Genomic DNA, 16,686 nt, shown 5'->3' with positions numbered 1-16,686 from the left:
TGGCTGCAATTGTTGAGTATTGGGAACCCTCTAATGTGTGCTTGGCCTGCTCTTATCAGGTGTGCTCGCTTCCTGGTCTTGAAGAGTGGACTGGAACTACAGCGCAGTGACCTGGAGCTGTGTCGTTTGGATCTGGAGCAGGTCTTGTTTCTTCTTGAGTCGGGCACAGGTGAGGCTTCTCCACCCCACCTAAAGCAGCCTAAGCAGGGATGGTAGAACTTTGGAACCTCTTGCTGCAAGAAGAACAGGGAGGCAAACTGCTGCCTGCAGAAGGGCAGTTGTTTTGCCCTGTGACTTAACTCCAGGGAATAATCAAGTCTCCCTCTGGAAGGGTAGATCTGGGCTTGAGGGCAGGGTTCCAGACTTTTCAGACTGATAAACTCTTCCCCTCCCCAAAAGCCAAACCCACCTACACGGGCAATGCATCCCCACAAAATCATGTGCCCACAAAGTTAAAGTGGGCAATTCCACAAACACTTAGCAAGCAACAGCAAATCCTCCCTTTACAAAAAAAGGAATACGAATGGAGGAAAATGGGCAGTTGAGCCGGGTATAATGTAGAACAAAGCACCAGCCCCACCTGCCCGTCCCCCTTCCTTTCCAATGCTAAGAGCGCCTGGCAGCCCCAGATGGCTCCCAGAGCCAAAGAAAGAGGCCTCGGTGGCAAGAAACTAGACCCTCTAAATAAATTTTTAAAACCCTATTTTTAAAAATTGGGAGAGGCAGGATGCTTTGAGGGCACCCATGGGCAGCATATCAGCAGCCCTAGCTTGAGGGTGTAGGATCTTCAAACACACTGATATTGAGACCCTCTGTGCCATAGCTGTCAACTTTTCCCTTTTCTTGCGAGGAATCCTATTCGTAATAAGGGAATTTCCCTTTAAAAAAGGGAAACATTGACAGCTATGCGCTGTGGGCTTCCTCTGAAAAGGTGCCACGCTTCATCCTTTCAGTATTGGGAACTAGGAATCTGAGCAACTTGGTTGCTTGTTTCCTGCCTGGGGATAAATAACCTTTTACACCCCTCAGTCCAAAGATGACGTTCCCTTTAGGGTTCAGATCAGTGTTTCGCAAACTTGGGTCTCCTGGTGTTTTTGTTCAACAACTCCCATCATTCCTAGCTAGCAGGACCAGTGGGAACTGTAGTCCAAAAACAGTTGAAGACCCAAGTTTGAGAAACACAGGTTTAGATCAATTTTGTGTTTAAGCTTTCAAATTGATTTGCGAAGTGTTTTCTGCTGGTGCCAGGGAAAAACCTCAATTAGCTCATCTCTTCTGCCTCCAGTTTTTGAAACCAAAGAAGAAAAAGAAGGTGTGAAAATTAAGCCCAGGAAAGGCAGGTCTAAAAACCGGACGCCTCAAGGTCCATGTGTAGAATCTGCTGAGGAAGAGCAGCCTTTCTTGAAAGAGGTCTCCCTTGAGTTTGTTGACACAGTCTCCCTGCAGAAGAAGACCCTAACCACCTCGCCAGTGCTGAAGTCCAAACAGAAGAAGCATGCTGGCTTCCTGAATCACCCAGAGGCCTGCCACTGCTTGCTGTGCTCTGATGTGGTCCTCTCTGCCGTCTGTCTCGGCTGGCTGGTCACCTCCGCAGAGGAGGAGCTGGCATCTGGGAACAGGGCGGAAGGCTTGCACCTCCTCGAGACCAGTCTGAAACGGTGTGCCACTGTGGCTCTGCGTCTCTCCAGCATGGTGGCCTGCGTTTCTCAAGGCAAGAAGGGGGTCATGCCTCATCAGTCCCCAGTTCAGATTCTTGATAATCTGGTGGCCCATATCTACGTGACTCTGGCTTGGCAAAGTGTGAACACTGGCAGACCAGAGAAGAAACTTTGGGGCATTCTGGAGACTGGCTTGAGCTTGCTGTCTTCTAAGGAGACTCGGCTGCTTGGCTTCCAGTACCAAAGGGCCAGGCTGCTGCTTGCCAAAGCTGTGGGTACCATGTCTATCCTAGCCTCTACTCAATATGACAGTGCAGAAAACCTATTTTCTAGTGTTTGGTCCTGGAAGTCCCCATTGCCTCTCCACGGGAACCCAGAAGGCAAGCAAAAGGCAGAAAAGGCAGTCAATACACTTTGCACGCTGCCCCTGAAAAGCAAAACGCCAAAGCAGCCAAGAGCTGATCAAAAAGCAAAGTCTAAGCGAATCCAAGGAACTAAACCTCTGCCTGTGACCAGACCAAATAATCCATTTGCCCCGGCTGACTCTGATTCAGAGGCTGCTCCGGTTGTCCTTAGACCACCTGTCGAGCACCGTACCCCAGCCCAGAAATCCCTCCCAGCTCCCAGGACGACCCAGCGTTCAGCAGCCAAGCTGCGCCTGAAGGCTCCATTTGCGGTTTTTGAGGAAACTTCTCCAAAGCTAAACACCAAACTTCCAAAGGCCCCTAAAGTGTCGAAAAGAACGAAATCTCGAATTAAGGTAACAATTAAAATAATTATTAAGCGTCAGCAACCCTAGCATAAAACGAACCTAAAAATTGCCTTGCTTAATCTGGGCCATGGTCTTAATATGGAAACGTTAATTGTGGCTGCTGTGGTTTATTAAAAATATACCTTAAATATTTACATGGCTAATCTATGGAGTTGGTTTGCAGGCTTCTGGGGTGGGTTAGGGATCAGCTGTTGGTCTGATCCAGCAGGATTCTTGTGATGTCCTTCTAAAGCAGGGATAAGAAACCTTTGGTCCTCTGGATGCTGTTCCACTTGAACTCCCACTAGTCTTGTCACCACCATCGCAGGCAGAGATAATGGGGTCAGGACCCATACAGCCTTCCTACACTGTCCAATCAGATGCCTATGAAAAGCCTACAAGCAGGACAATGTCATAATAGCTCTGAGCAGTGGCTCTCTCCCATTCTTGTTTGTTCCCAAGTGACTAGTATTCAGTGTCATGCTGCCTCTGCACCTGGAGATAATAATATCACCATCCTGGCATGAACTTGTCCCAACTCCCCCCCCCCCAAAAAAACTCAACGACATATAATCTAGCAGCTATCACCAAATATTGTGGTAGTGACTTCCGTTACTGTAAGAGTTTTGGGGGAAGGGGAGTTGAAGAGAAAGCAAAACAAACTTCTCTCCCCCCCCCCCCAGGTCTCTTTCTATGATGACAGTGATATGGAAGATCTTCCGGAAGCCATGCAGGCGTCCCAGTTGCCTGCTGCCAAAGAGCCAGTGCCTGCCACCCCCAAGACAGGAAGAAGGGTGGCCTCTAGCAGGAAGGCATCCCAGATGAGCTGTAGCGCTAACTCTTCCGACGGCTGCTCCCAGATGGCAACGCCCCTGCCCAGGAGGCCACGGGGTAGGGGAGTTTCTCGACGGGGAAAGCAGCAGGAGGAAACCAAAGAAGCTCCTTGTGAGGAGACAGCTCCCCGTGCTCAGGATGAAGAAGAAAAGGAGGTTCTGAGGACCATTGAGGAAGGTCCTGAGGCCAGCTTTGAAGTCCTACGGGGTTCTGATGAAGAAGCGCCAGTAGTTGAAGGTGAGGTCTGACTGCTTGGAAAAAGCAAACAGTAGTGGAAGGTGGAAGGTGAGAGACCTGGGAATGAGCTAGCTGACAGGCTTCTTAGGCAAAGTAGCAGGAGGCTAAGGAGAAACAGGAGGCTTTAAAGGGAAAGAACAAGCCAGAGTAAATAAGAATATTCCATAGGTGTTGGAGCAAGTCTCATTTCTCTTTGTCGTCTCTCTTTCTGCCTCTCATCAAGCTTTGAAGCAGAACATCCTGTGGGGTAACTAGCCTCATATAGCTGACATTGCTTAAGTCTAATTAATGCATGAAGGGGTTAAGACCATAGAGTAAACTGTCCTTCCAGGCTTAGCTCATCGTGGGAGGGACTGCCCCCTCCCAGTCCATCTGAGAAGCGCAACGTGTGAGGAGGTCAGAGCTGGTTGCTGCAGCTCAGACCGCATGGCTCTTACAAGCCTTTCTTGAGCTCTTATACCACTAATTTAGGAACTTTCCCCACTGTAACTAAGCCAAGTTTTATTGCCTGTGCAACATTTTCTGCCTGCTGTATGGAAAAACACATGGATCTGAACTCTAGAGAGTTTCTAAGTAAATAATTTTAAACTTAACAAACATGTGGTCCTTATACTAGGGGAAGAGGGAAATTTAGGAACTCACAAGATCCAAAAGCCTTTATTTCCATGCTTTACTTTGCTCCATATTTTATGATTTAAAATCTGCTGGGGTTATCTCACCTGCTCTTTTAAAATGAAGTTTCTGAATATCTCCTCTGCTAATCATGGGGCAAAGCAAAGGCCTGTTGAAATACCTTAATCTACTGGTGTAACCTGCATGCTTTCCAACCTGCCTTCTCAATGACAAGGGTTAGAAAATTGTTTTTTAAATGCAATGTTGAGATTTAGTAATTCATTTCAGGTGTGTAGCTGGCCTTCGTTATACAGTGGTGCCTCGCAAGACGAAATTAATCCGTTCCGCGAGTCTCTTCGTCTTGCAGTTTTTTCGTCTTGCGAAGCACTGCTATTAGCGGCTTAGCGGCTATTAACGGCTTAGTGGCTTTAAGAAAAAGGAAACAAACTCGCAAGAACTCGCAAGACGTTTCGTCTTGCGAAGCAAGCCCATAGGGAAATTCGTCTTGCGGAACGACTCAAAAAACGGAAAACTCTTTCATCTTGCGCGTTTTTCGTCTTGCAAGGCATTCGTCTTGCGAGGTACCACTGTATGTGTATCTGTGCTGCAGCTGACATAAAGGTTTACTGTGGCACGAGCTCTCGTACATTTCAGGTTTCTGAAGCGGGCTTCACTCCCACGAAAGCTTACACACAGTGAACGCCCTTAAACTTGTGGGTCCTTAAAAGGCTTCCTTGTTGGGATTGCTTGGGAAGACTCATTCTGTGCCCAACAGGGTGCCATGTGAAATTGCACCCAAGCCACATCCCTGATTATAGAGGCTGTTTTGCAGCTGGCATTGATACGTTGGCATTACTTCTTCTCACTGCAGAACGCAGGAGGCGTCCTATCCGTCGGCTGAATGACACAGAAGAGGACCAAGAGGTTCTCCGGCGTGATGCCAGCATTGACTTGCAGGAGGCTTTCCAGGCTACAGAGAAGAGAGCTCCAGAGGACCCTTTCAACTTGCACCCGCTTGCTGCTTCCCTGGATGCCCCTGCCAGTAAGAAACATGAGCCTCTCCGCTCTGCTCCTCAGCTCCCTTTTTAAAGCCACGATTCCCCCTTTGTGAGGCAGCCTAACGTCTCAGGGCAGGTTACAGCATTAAAACACAGTATTCAAAACAGCTTAGAGCAACTTGCAATCACAAAAATAAGGTGGGTTCTAAAAACATGCACAACAATACCTTAGATGTTCCTTACACTACTAGCTTTGAGGAAGGAAGGCACTGAATGTGTTTTCTCCCTCTCACAAAAAATCACTGAGCCTTTCAGGCTTCAGGCTTTCAGGGTCTTTCAGCTAAACGGAAGCCAAAGTCTCTGACTCTTGAATTCATCCCTCAATGACAAATGCCATGGCCTCACTGGGGCTTTGTGTAGTTCACCTGGGTGGTAGGCTGCTTCTTCTTCATCTTTGGTTCACATTGTAAGCAGTGTCCTAGAGCCAGGGGTTTAAAGCATTTTGCATATGTCGCGGCAGTAATCTTTAAAATAGCTGTGCAAGGGCTGGTCAATATAATTTATTCCCATTCTGCAGATGTGGAGACTGAGGGGTGGGGCATGCTTCAAATGACCCAATCAACTCATGGTGACACCCTGTCCCTACTTTTCCCAAGTCTAAAAACCTGGCCTTCAAGATATACTCTAATAGATGCTTGCTAGGGAATAAGTTTATTGAGAGCCACTGTGGTTTCCTGGTTACAGGACCAGGACCAGGGTTGGAATTCCCACTTGGCCATGAAGCTCAGAGGGTGACCTTGGGCAACAATGTCTTAGTCTGTGAGGATAAAATGTGGAGAGCGAAGAACCATATACACCAGCTGTGGAAAACTGGAACAAGCCAGAGACTGGATCCAAAACTGGCCTGCCCCCTGTGGACCATTTTTGACAGGTGTGGTAGGACCACCCACTTGTCAATCACCTGGTGTCATATGAGCAATAAGATTGGAAATGAACCTCTACTTGCTTTCCAAGGTCTTATCTTTTAGTGCTGTGTGAGAAAAGAGCACAAAGATCGGAGATAAGAACCCCCTACCTCCAACCTTAGCGTTTAGATCACAGATAACAGATCTCTGTGCCTAATGCCATAGGGCACAGGTAAATGTGGTTTGCTCAAAGTGGCCTGGTGCAAGCCAAATCCAGGGACCTGACAGGTCTAATTAAGATTCCTTGCTACTGATATTAATGATACTGAGCCAGGGGGAAGAGTGGAATACAAATTTAACAAAATTAAATAAATTTTATAAATTTGCAACAGTTCTTAAAATTTGTTATTCTGGAATCATGCTGTTCATTTCATCGAATAAACATAAATGTCCAGTTTTTCATTTAATTCAGGTTTTTCTCTCTCCCAAACTATTGTAGACTCCTTGTCCGTGGACTCTGTCTATGACTCCCTGCAAGCTGCCTTCTATGCAATTGGACATTACCCTCCAGGTGCCCTCTACAGCCATCTCTGCCGGCTCATGGCACTGTGCACTGGGAGCCGAGACCCCATTGCTACTGCCTACCTGGTTTCTGAATCGGTCTCTGTAACGTTTCGTCATCAGATACTGACCGTCATTTACAAGAAGCTCCAGTAAGAGCTCATATTTTAGGGGGAAGGGGAAGTGGTGTATACTGTATGTAAGTGTGGAAAACATAGCCTTGTGTAGGTTTACTTGAAGTGTGTGAGAGAGTAAAAAATTCCCATATTTTTCACCCTATAGGACGCACCGTCCCATAAGGCGCACCTAGTTTTTTGGGGGGGAAATAAAGGGGAAAAAACTATTTCCCCCACAGGCGCGGGGAGGCCCACCAGAGCTTCCCCCGACCCTAGCCCCCAAACAGGCAGCTCTCTGCAAGCCGTAGGAGCCCAGCGCTGGCTCCCGCTGCTTGCTGAGAGGTCCGCGAAGCCTGGACACGCTGAGCTCAGCGCGCTCAGGCTTCAGCATGCAGGCAACTCTCCGCAAGCAGCGGGAGCGCTCCCGCTGCTTGCAGAGAGGTCCGCGAAGCCTGGAGAGTGAGACCGACCCCTCTCGCTCTCCAGGCGTCACCAAAAGCCTGCAGGTGTGCACCGACCCCTCTCGCTCTCCAGGCGTCACCAAAAGCCTGCATTCGCCCCATAGGACGCACACACATTTCCCCTTCATTTTTGGAGGGGAAAAAGTGCGTCCTATAGGGCGAAAAATGCGGTATCCACTCTCAGTGGACCTGAGCAAGCCTCATGACTGCAGGGAGTTAAAGCCTCTTCCAGATGCTGTTTTTAGAATGAATGAAAGATGAGTCAGCTCTTGATGCGGCAGAATTGTCTCTCCCTGAGGAGCTGATCTAAAGCAGGCAAAGTCAGAGCAAAGAATCATGCAGAGATGCAGAATTAAAATTGTAAAATTGTCTTAAAGACTGGGGTCTGTATCAGTGTATCAGATCTATACAAGAGAGTGAATCTGAACGCGTTTCCCCCAGAACGTCCCTTTTCCAACTGCCTTTTCCAACCATTATAAGTATTTCCAAACGTATTTAAAAGCCATGCTGGTAGAAAGCAAAATCTGCTTGGATGTCACCGTGAATCTTAACACGGGCTCTTGTTTATGTTGCTGCCAGAACGTTGGTGTGTGTGAAGTGTCTATTAGCATCTGAAATGAAATTACTTGCTTGCCTCCTGCTTTCTGTTACACATCCTTTGAAAGCTGATGTCTTAATGACCCCTGGCCTCTTGTTTGATTCTTAGCAAAATGAAAAAGGTATCTGTGGCCAGCACCTTAAAGCAGTTGGAAGCACTTAGCCTGCAAGAAGGAAAAACTGATTCTCCGTTCCAGCACCTCTCTGAGTTACAGAACCTCTTTGAATTCAGCTGCCCCAGCACAACAAAGTTGGAGACGGAGAACTTCAGAGAACAGCTGCAACAAATCCCTTCTGGTATATGACATGACTTCAGTGGGGGAGAGCAGGTGGTACTTGCTCCCCATTCAAAAGGGTGGTGGTATCTGTGTTCCTATAGTAGAAAAGGTTGTGAGTCTTATCGCTGCAGCAGAACCCTTTAATGAGCTGGCCATTTTTGCAATTCCATGGTCTAGAACAGGGGTCAGCAACCTTTTTCAGCCACGGGCCAGTCCACTGTCCCTCAGACCATGTGGTGGGCTGGATTATATTTTGAAAAAAAAAAATTGAATGAATTCCTATGCCCCGCAAATAACCCATAAATGTGTTATAAATAAAAGGACACATTCTACTCATGTAAAAACACGCTGATTCCCGGACAACCCACGGGCCGGATAGAGAAGGCGATTGGGCCGCATCCGGCCCCTGGGCCTTAGGTTTCCTATCCCTGGTCTAGAATTAAAAACAAAAAATTGTGCACTCCAGATAGGAATTGGAACGTTGATGATTTAATTAAAAGAGCTGTAGTGCTGTACTTAAGTTTTGCCTGGATTTCTGTAGTTCATGCCATGTCATGCTGGGCATGTTGCATTAGGTAATGAGCGGGATTTGGGTGACGGGAACTACCGTATTTTTCATCCCATAGGATGCTCCGTCCCATAGCACGCACCTAGGTTTTTTTTGGGGGGGGGAATAAAGGAAAAAATTTCCCCCTTTATTTCCCCCCCAAAAGCAGGTCGGGGAAACCGAACCAGGTCGAGGAACAGCGGGATGGCGGCGCTGCGCCTCCCTGCTGCCCCCCAAGCTTGTGGGGCTGGCCGATGTCTGCCCGGCGCGAGGGGCGCTCTGCTTCAGGGTGCCCCGCCCACCGGGCGGCAGGCTGCTATCCGCAGTGTGGGGAGCCCTGCGGGGAACTCCTGCAGGGCTCCCCACGCTGCAGATGTCTGTCCGGCACACGGGCACTCTGCTTCAGGGCGGCCCGCCCGCCTTGCGGCAGGCTGCGGATGTGTTCCCAAAGCGCCGGGCACTCTGCTTTCAGGGCGCCCGACGCTCTGGGAAGCAGGCTGCTATCCGCAGCCTAGACATCCCTGCGGGACCTCCCGCAGGGATGTCTAGGCTGCGGAAAGCAGCCTGCTTCCCGAAGCGTCGGGCGCTCTGCTTTCAGGGCGCCCGGCGCTTCGGGAACACATCCGCAATCCAGGCAGCCCTGCGGGAGGTCCCACAAGGATGTCTAGGCTGTGGATAGCAGCCTGCTTCCCGGAGCGTTGGGAACCTCCTGCAGGGCTGCCTAGGCTGCGGATGTCTTCCTGAAGCCTGGAGAGCGAGAGGGGTCGGTGCGCACGACCCCTCTCGCTCGCCAAGCTTCAGTGAAAGCCTGCATTCGCCCCATAGGACGCACCCAGATTTCCCCTTCATTTCTGGAGCGGAAAAGGTGCATCCTATAGGGCGAAAAATACTGTATTTTCACTTATTTGGGAATGGAGCAGGGAGTGTACAGTTGAGTTGTCCAGAATTGTTTCTTTGGCCATCTCTGGATCCTGAACTGCCAACAGAGGCCCTCATTTATACTTATTTCTCAAAACAAGGACTAGAAATGTGTTTAGTTTTAAAGGGTGTTGAGGAGGTGCTGTGTCTTAAGAAACACAGGAGCTTCTGTGTTTGCAATTTGGAACTTGATGGCACATTTGTGCCTCCTGTTACGCTCCAGCAAATAAAAGTGTTGCTTTAACCACCCTATGTGCAGCTTTTCTCTTAAAAATTGGGTGGCATTGCTGTCTCCACCACAGGGGTCACAGTGTGTATATTAACCCTGGTGAGCATCCAGCCAGAAACTATTGGGGACGTCCTCTTGCTGACACGGCTGGAGAAAGATGCGCCCCCAGTGACCATCCAGATACAGACCATGCACGCCAAGGTAAGGAAGTAAAATTTGCATTGGCAGCTTCCTGGTTGGAGGGGCCACCTTTTTCCATCATGCCCCTTTGTTTCTCAGGTACCTGTAAGTGCAGCCCTTGGAGAACTTGATGCCATCCTACAAAAACAGAAAGAGATCTCCAACCTCACGGACAGGAAGGACTGGTGGAATGGCAGGGTTGCCCTGGACAAGAGGATGAAGGTGAGGTCTCCGTGGTCTTCGGCATTGCGCCAAATCTGCCAGAAGGCTGAGCCCTTTGACTTCCAGCAGCAGAGTAGAGGTGGCTAAAGTCTAGCAAAGGATAAGAGGGGTTGTGCTACTTACACACCTGGCACCTGTGACTGTAGGCAAAAGAATGGGACCGGGGGACGGGACGGGACAGGGGTCCCACCACTGCTGCCACCACTACCAACTAAAAGTGGGGAGCACAGGGCACAATTGGGATGGGGAAGCACCTTCTGTTCCCAAACCTCATTGCTCTCATTGTTTCCCCAGCCACTCTGGGCGGCTCCCAACAGAATATTAAAAACACGATAAAAGATCAAACATTAAAAACTTCCCTAAATAGGGCTGCCTTCATATGTCTTCTAAAAGTCAGATAGTTGTTTATTTCTTGACATCTGATGGGAGGGCACCACCACCGAGAAGACCCTCTGCCTGGTTCCCTGTAACCTCACTTATTGCAGTGAGAGAGCCGCCAGAATTGGACCTCAGCTGAATGATGGGGGTGGAGACGCTCCTTCAGGTCTACTGGCCCGAGGCCATTTAGGGCTTTAAAGGTCAGCACCAACACTTTGAATTGTGCTCGGAAACATACTGGGAGCCAATTCTCCTAGTCCTCCATTGGCTTGCAACTGAGTGACGGGTTCTGTGGGACTCACGGTTTCTTCACTCCACAGGATTTGACTGAGTCTCTGGAGACGCACGTCCTGAGCTGCTGGAAGGGTGCCCTGCTGCCAGCCTTTGAGGACCAAAACTTAGCAGAAGAAGCCTCCCGCCTTCAGGCACGTCTCAGGGAGTGCGGCTGTGAGGAAGTGGACCTGGCACTGCTCAAGGTGAGGAGCCCAGGAGTCTTTTAGCAGTCAGAAATAACAACTGGTGAGCTCGATTGCACCCAAAGGTCCAGCTTGCAAGTCAGATGCTTCCCAGAAGTGGAAGTGATGAAGTGGAAGCATGGAGGTGATGACTTTGCCCCCAGCTTCTGGTGTGCAGAGACACGGATCATGAAGGTTCTGTTTAGCTGTTGATATACCCATGCTCCCATGAGTATTTCCAATCCTCTTGTTTTCAAAGCTAGTGGTTGTCATTCCTTCCTGTTGCAGTGAATTCCGTAAGTTACACATTCTGTAAGTGTGAAGTGCTTTGGTTTTTTATTGGTTTTTTTTTTTAATGGGTCCTTCTGGTTCTGTTGCAAACATGGGGTGTGCTTTGCCCAACAAGTCCTGAGAGCGGAAGCCCCATGCAAGGACTTGCTTGTACAACTGGGCTTTATCACCTCTCCCACAAAATTGGCTCTGGAGTGTCGGAAGAACCCCCAGAACAGTGCACGGCTGGGAAGAGAAGGGGAATTGCTGTGTCTGGAAAGCAGAAATGCTTGCACTGATGGCTATTAAATTACTTCCAATAGCTTTGCATGGTGACCTCTTATTCTAATATTAAGAGAGAATTCTCCTATAACCAATCTGTCTCTCAGCATATACAGTATGTAGGTAGGTAGGTAGGTAGGTAGGTAGGTATTTTTTATTTTATTGATTTAACCCCACCCATCTGGCTGGCTTATGCCATTTGCCCCTCCCTGAAAACTCAACAAAAAAATCTCAGGTGCATTTAATCTTTACTCATGTGGCACATTAGCCACTATATCTTTCCCCTACCATTTAAAATAAAATAAATTATTTCTTAATAAATAGCTATTTCTTAATTTTCGTGTTTACGATGCTGTTTTACAGCTTACATGTATATTTCAGCATACCGCTTTGGGAGATTTAAAACCCTCTTATTTGTAATCTTTCTTTTTAGATACTGAGTGATTTAAAAGTGCTTGTTAGTAAGCAAATAATGAGTTAAGAATTGCACAAATGGTTGTGGTGACAGATAGCAGCACCTCACTGGGCTTGTGGGTGTCCAAAATGGCCTTGCATCTTAACATTTGCTCTCCTCCCCCAGGCCATGCTGACTGGCTCGCATCTTTTGACTCCACAACATGTACAGTGCTTGGCACAGGGGCTCAACCCAGCTCAGCCCGAGAGAGCCCAGAACTGTCTGCAGGAGGCAGTGGACAAATTGGGATCCTGTACTGGTCAGGCGTCGAGTGGCCACTTGGTCCTTGTGCTGGATAAAGTAAGTGAAGGCCATTTCCCCATCAGTTACATGACAGGTGAGCAGATAGCCTTCAACCTTGCACAGTCCCTTCTCCTTGGGTACCTTTCCTGGGAGAATCAGAAACACAACACCTCTTATTATGTGGGAATTGGAGTCTGTTGGGTGCGGTTGCACCTTCTGTGCTACCCAACATCACTCCCCAAATGCTCGTTCAACAGCAACATGTGAGGGTTCAGCTCATTGCTTTCCTTTTCCTGGTGGACCAGCTCAGAAGCAGCCTGCCAGATGTTGGAGGGCTGGTGATAAGACATCCTTGGCTTCTCTTAATGGGCTGGAATTATGTCCCCCAACCTTCCCCCCCCCCCTCCACACTGAAGTTACTCCGTTGAAGGACCCCAGCAGTCCCCTCTTGTACGGAGGGGAGAGCAAGGCTTAATTTCTGATCATTTCCCCCCCAGCACCTGCAAAAGCTTCCCTGGGAAAACATGCCATGCTTGAAAAACCATTCCGTGACCCGGTTACCATCTCTGCGGTTCCTGCTCAGCTATTCTCTTACAAAAAAGGTATAAAGAACCCCCCTGCCCTGCGAGAAAGCACAAAGGCGATATCCCGACGTAGTTTTTATCCTACGCCTTTTTCAAGATGGATTGAATAGCTATGGCAACGTTAGTTTTGTTAAGTAGCGCAGCTTTTGCATGCACGATGCTCCATGTCTGCCTTCTTGGTGATTCGCGAAAAGGATATTTAGTAACGGCTAGGAAAGACCTTTATTTAAAAGACCTGTGAAACGGGGTGAGTAAGAAGTGACATTTGGCTGCTTTTTGCTTTCCTACAAAGGGATCCTAGCTATCTGTCTCTGGGGCATTGTGCGTGGTTTTAATTATCATAGGCCGCAAGCTTTGGAGGAAGTGAGGAGAGACGTGTGCTGGTGGATGAACTGAACTTCGATTCAGGATCCCTTGGCCCCTTTCCCCAGATTCTGAATGAGACATTGAGCTGACTAGATTCAAGCAAGGCTGCGCGCTTGTGTTTTTTCCTAATAGATTTCAGTTCAGCGCCTTTTGGAAGCTTAGTTCTGTGTTTTGTGTTAAGTCAGCTTGCAGATTTAATGGGGTGACTTCAGGTTGTTGCTAGTCATGAGAAGGAGCAGAGAGCCTGGTATTGCCCGCTAGAAGCCACTTCTTACACTTTCACTCTTCTTCTCAACCCTCCCCCCCCCCCTCTGGCCCTGGAGATGACACACTCATTGTACCAAGGCTATATCTAGCAAAAACCTTTGCAGGCTGAAATCTTTTCCCTGTACCAAAACCTCTGCCTTTATCCCATCTAATAAAGCTGTTTTTCTGATCTGCTTTTAACAGTATCAGGAAGACACTATCCTGAACCGCGGTGTCAACAGCAGCAACACCTTTTATGTATTGAATCCACACACAAACCTTCCTGGGACGGAGAGAATGTTCAAAGACTGGTTTCAGAGGTAATTAATTATCTGCATGTGTGCACAAGTCACGCAGAGGTCTTTTGGAAGCCAGATTTCCCCGCACAGGTTACCAGCAGGCTGATTTGGGGTCCACTGGAATTTACAAAGTCTGCTTGACCAAGGATGGGGAATCTGTAGCTATCCAGATTTTGTTGGGCTTCAACTCCCATCAGCTCAACATAGCATAATGGCTAGGTATTGTGAGAACTGTAGTCCAATCTGCTGCCCTAGCCCTGGTGCTAGACAAAGTGCCCTTCTTAGTAACTGTCTAATGTTTCTTCCCCCCACCCCTGGCAATTGCTTGGTAGTGAGCCTGGATGGACAGGAGTGGTAGGAGAGAGTCCCAGTGCAGACCAAGTGCCGTCAGCTCTTGAAGAACGCGATCTCTATATGTGAGTACATACATCGTGTAGTGCTGCCTAAGCCTGTGATGGAGAAGGCTGGTGCCTTGATTTAATTGGGTGACAAGAAAGCATGCTGCTTGGGGGCAATTGACAAATTTAACTCATAACTATTGAGGTAGGACCTACACATTTTGTGTCTGTATTGACATGACGCCTGAGCAGTATTCTCCTCTGTTTTGCTCTTTGCTCTTCTTGTGTGAGATCAAATAATCAGAGGGACCCCAGGGGTAATCAAGTTATGCTTCTGGTCCAAGTGGGCTTGTGTTTCATTTTACTTTATTGTGGTTCTTTCCTTCCTGTAGCTATGCTGGGCATGGTGCTGGGGCCCGTTTTGTGGACACCATCCTGAGAGTCGACTGCAGGGCCGTGGCTCTTCTTTTCGGCTGCAGCAGTGCTGTCCTAGCAGTGCAGGGCCACCTGGAGGGAACTGGTGCTGTCCTCCGGTTCCTCATGGCAGGCTGGTAAGTTACCAGATCCTTTGCTGGCCCTGCCTCTCTTCAACAAAGGAGTCAGCAATCCTTGCGTCTTGGGGGGGACTCCACCCACCTGTCAAATTCTGCCCAGGAGGCAGATCTTGATAAAGATCTGGCCCATGGAGCCCAAATGGTTCCATGCTTCTGGTCCTAGACCAATGGTAGAAAAGGAACGTGAGGTCCTCCTGATGTTACTGGACTGCAGCTGTCGACATTCCTGACAATAAGCCATTCTGGCTTGGGCTGATGGAAGCTGTAGTTGAACAATATTTGAATGGCCACAGGTTCCCCAGCTCTGGCCCTAGACCACAGGTGGGGACCCCTAGCCTGTGAGCCTGTGGTGGCCTACCAGGCCTTTTAGGTCTTCCCCAGAACCTTGTGCTCCCCGTCCCCAGAAGAAAAGGTTCTTTTTTTCCAGCCTAACTGTTGGAGAGAGAGAAAGGAATAGAGGAAAGAGAAAATGGGTTGCTGACTGCTAGCTTAGACCCTGAAAGAAATTTTGCCTGGGGCAATGAAGCCCATGGCATAATTTCCCCTAGTCATTATCCAGTGCTTTATGTGGAAGAGAGAAGTTTCATGCTTTGTTTCAACACCTATTATATAAACAGGATTTTTATCCTGGATATTTTTAATGACCTGTACATGTGATCGATCTCTCCTTCTCCCTCAACCCCTAGTCCCCTAGTGCTGGGTAACCTTTGGGATGTGACTGACCGAGACATCGATCGCTACATGGAAGCACTTCTGAAGAACTGGCTCAAGGCAGGTTCAGGAGCTCCATTCCTCCAATACGTCATACAGTCCCGCCATGCCCCCAGACTCAAATATATGATTGGTGCTGCCCCGATAGCCTATGGCTTACCAGTGTCTCTGCAGTAGAAAACAGGGCAAAAGCATGATACCTGGTTTCTGGTGGGAGGGATTTGAAAGGACTCAAATTACTATTTTTTGTTGTTGTAAACGCTGAACTGCCTTAAATGGAAACTGCTGCCGGGGAGAAGGATAAAATATCTGGCCTTACGCAAGCTGGGTTGGTCACCAACTACCTTGCCTGATTTTCAGTGGAAAGTCTGCACTGCCTTTAAAGGGGATGCTCCTAGTTAAGCTGCTGCTCTTTGCAATATGTAGCGTTTGCACAGTGTACAGTTTGCATTTCCAGTGATTAATTAAGTTATTTTAAAATTGATTTGTATTTTAATGTTTCAAAGCCTGAATAAAAGTTATAACAAATAAAGTGTGTGTGGGTTTGGCAGAGGGGGGAGAAAAACTGGTTAAGCTTGGAACAGGTACCAAAAACCTAGTGCTGGCTGATGATTCCTGGAAGTCTTTCTAAAATCGAACATGGATTTACCATTCTAGCACTTGACCATGCTGGTTTAATATTCTGTTCTGGTTTGACCCAAGCAGCTAGTGCATGCCTATCTATCTTCTCTTGTGGGTTTATAATCACCATGATGAGAACAGGAGAATTACGCTGAACAGTTTAAAACAAAAATAGCAACAACAAAAAATGAAGAATGTTGCATAATACGCACAGGTTCCCACATTAAGTCATAATTTGGGTTATCTTGGTGCAGACCCTTTTAAAGAATACTAACCTTAGGCACGGTTTTGTCTACAGAATTAGGAGCACAGAGCTGTATAGACACTTCCTAGATTTATTGTAGGTGTGCCCCAGACCACCAGAGAAACTAAGCTGCTTCATTTCAAAAGCTCTAGAATAAATGTATTTTTCTCAGCGGATAGTTAGGCACTTCCAGAGTTTGCTTTACAAATGTAAAATTGAGCTCCCTTGATAGTCCCCAGGTTTTGCACTAGGATACTGAATAATTCTGTATGTATTCTATATGTAACCTTCTGTTACAAATGATTTAGTAGTTACCTGCACACAGACAAGGACCAGGAAACATAATTTGCCCCCCAGTACCACCATTAGGAATGCAACTTGCATCCCAGAGAGATGTGTGATATTTTTACTATAGCCACAACATGTGTGGGATGTTTTGAAAGAATATCGGATGTCTGGAAGAATAATGAAGGTGATCCTTTTCTCTCATGTATCACAGTGTTCTAGTAATCAAATGTCTTGTGTTCGATTTTGATA

At 47.9% G+C, this 16,686-nt stretch overlaps 1 protein-coding gene across 1 annotated transcript in view; it reads left to right on the top strand.

Moving 5' to 3' along the window:
• The window catches only part of ESPL1 (extra spindle pole bodies like 1, separase), a 44,072-nt gene extending 28,256 nt beyond the window's left edge, over positions 1-15,816 (top strand). The window contains exons 17-31 of the mRNA XM_081898494.1: positions 60-169; positions 1,286-2,418; positions 3,093-3,480; positions 4,964-5,134; positions 6,495-6,708; positions 7,840-8,027; positions 9,776-9,903; positions 9,982-10,104; positions 10,803-10,958; positions 12,070-12,243; positions 12,684-12,788; positions 13,587-13,702; positions 14,014-14,097; positions 14,412-14,570; positions 15,260-15,816. Of these exons, the coding sequence (XP_081754620.1) occupies positions 60-169; positions 1,286-2,418; positions 3,093-3,480; positions 4,964-5,134; positions 6,495-6,708; positions 7,840-8,027; positions 9,776-9,903; positions 9,982-10,104; positions 10,803-10,958; positions 12,070-12,243; positions 12,684-12,788; positions 13,587-13,702; positions 14,014-14,097; positions 14,412-14,570; positions 15,260-15,461 (3,451 nt within the window). The 3' untranslated portion in view covers positions 15,462-15,816. The remainder of the gene's footprint in view (positions 1-59; positions 170-1,285; positions 2,419-3,092; positions 3,481-4,963; positions 5,135-6,494; positions 6,709-7,839; positions 8,028-9,775; positions 9,904-9,981; positions 10,105-10,802; positions 10,959-12,069; positions 12,244-12,683; positions 12,789-13,586; positions 13,703-14,013; positions 14,098-14,411; positions 14,571-15,259) is intronic.
• Positions 15,817-16,686: the final 870 nt, after the last annotated feature.

This window comes from Podarcis melisellensis (genome assembly GCF_964234715.1).
Source record: "Podarcis melisellensis genome assembly, chromosome: 2".
NCBI classification, from domain to species: domain Eukaryota; kingdom Metazoa; phylum Chordata; class Lepidosauria; order Squamata; family Lacertidae; genus Podarcis; species Podarcis melisellensis.
The sequence above is the reverse complement of the archived record's forward strand: the minus strand, read 5'-3'. Positions and strand labels throughout refer to the sequence as shown.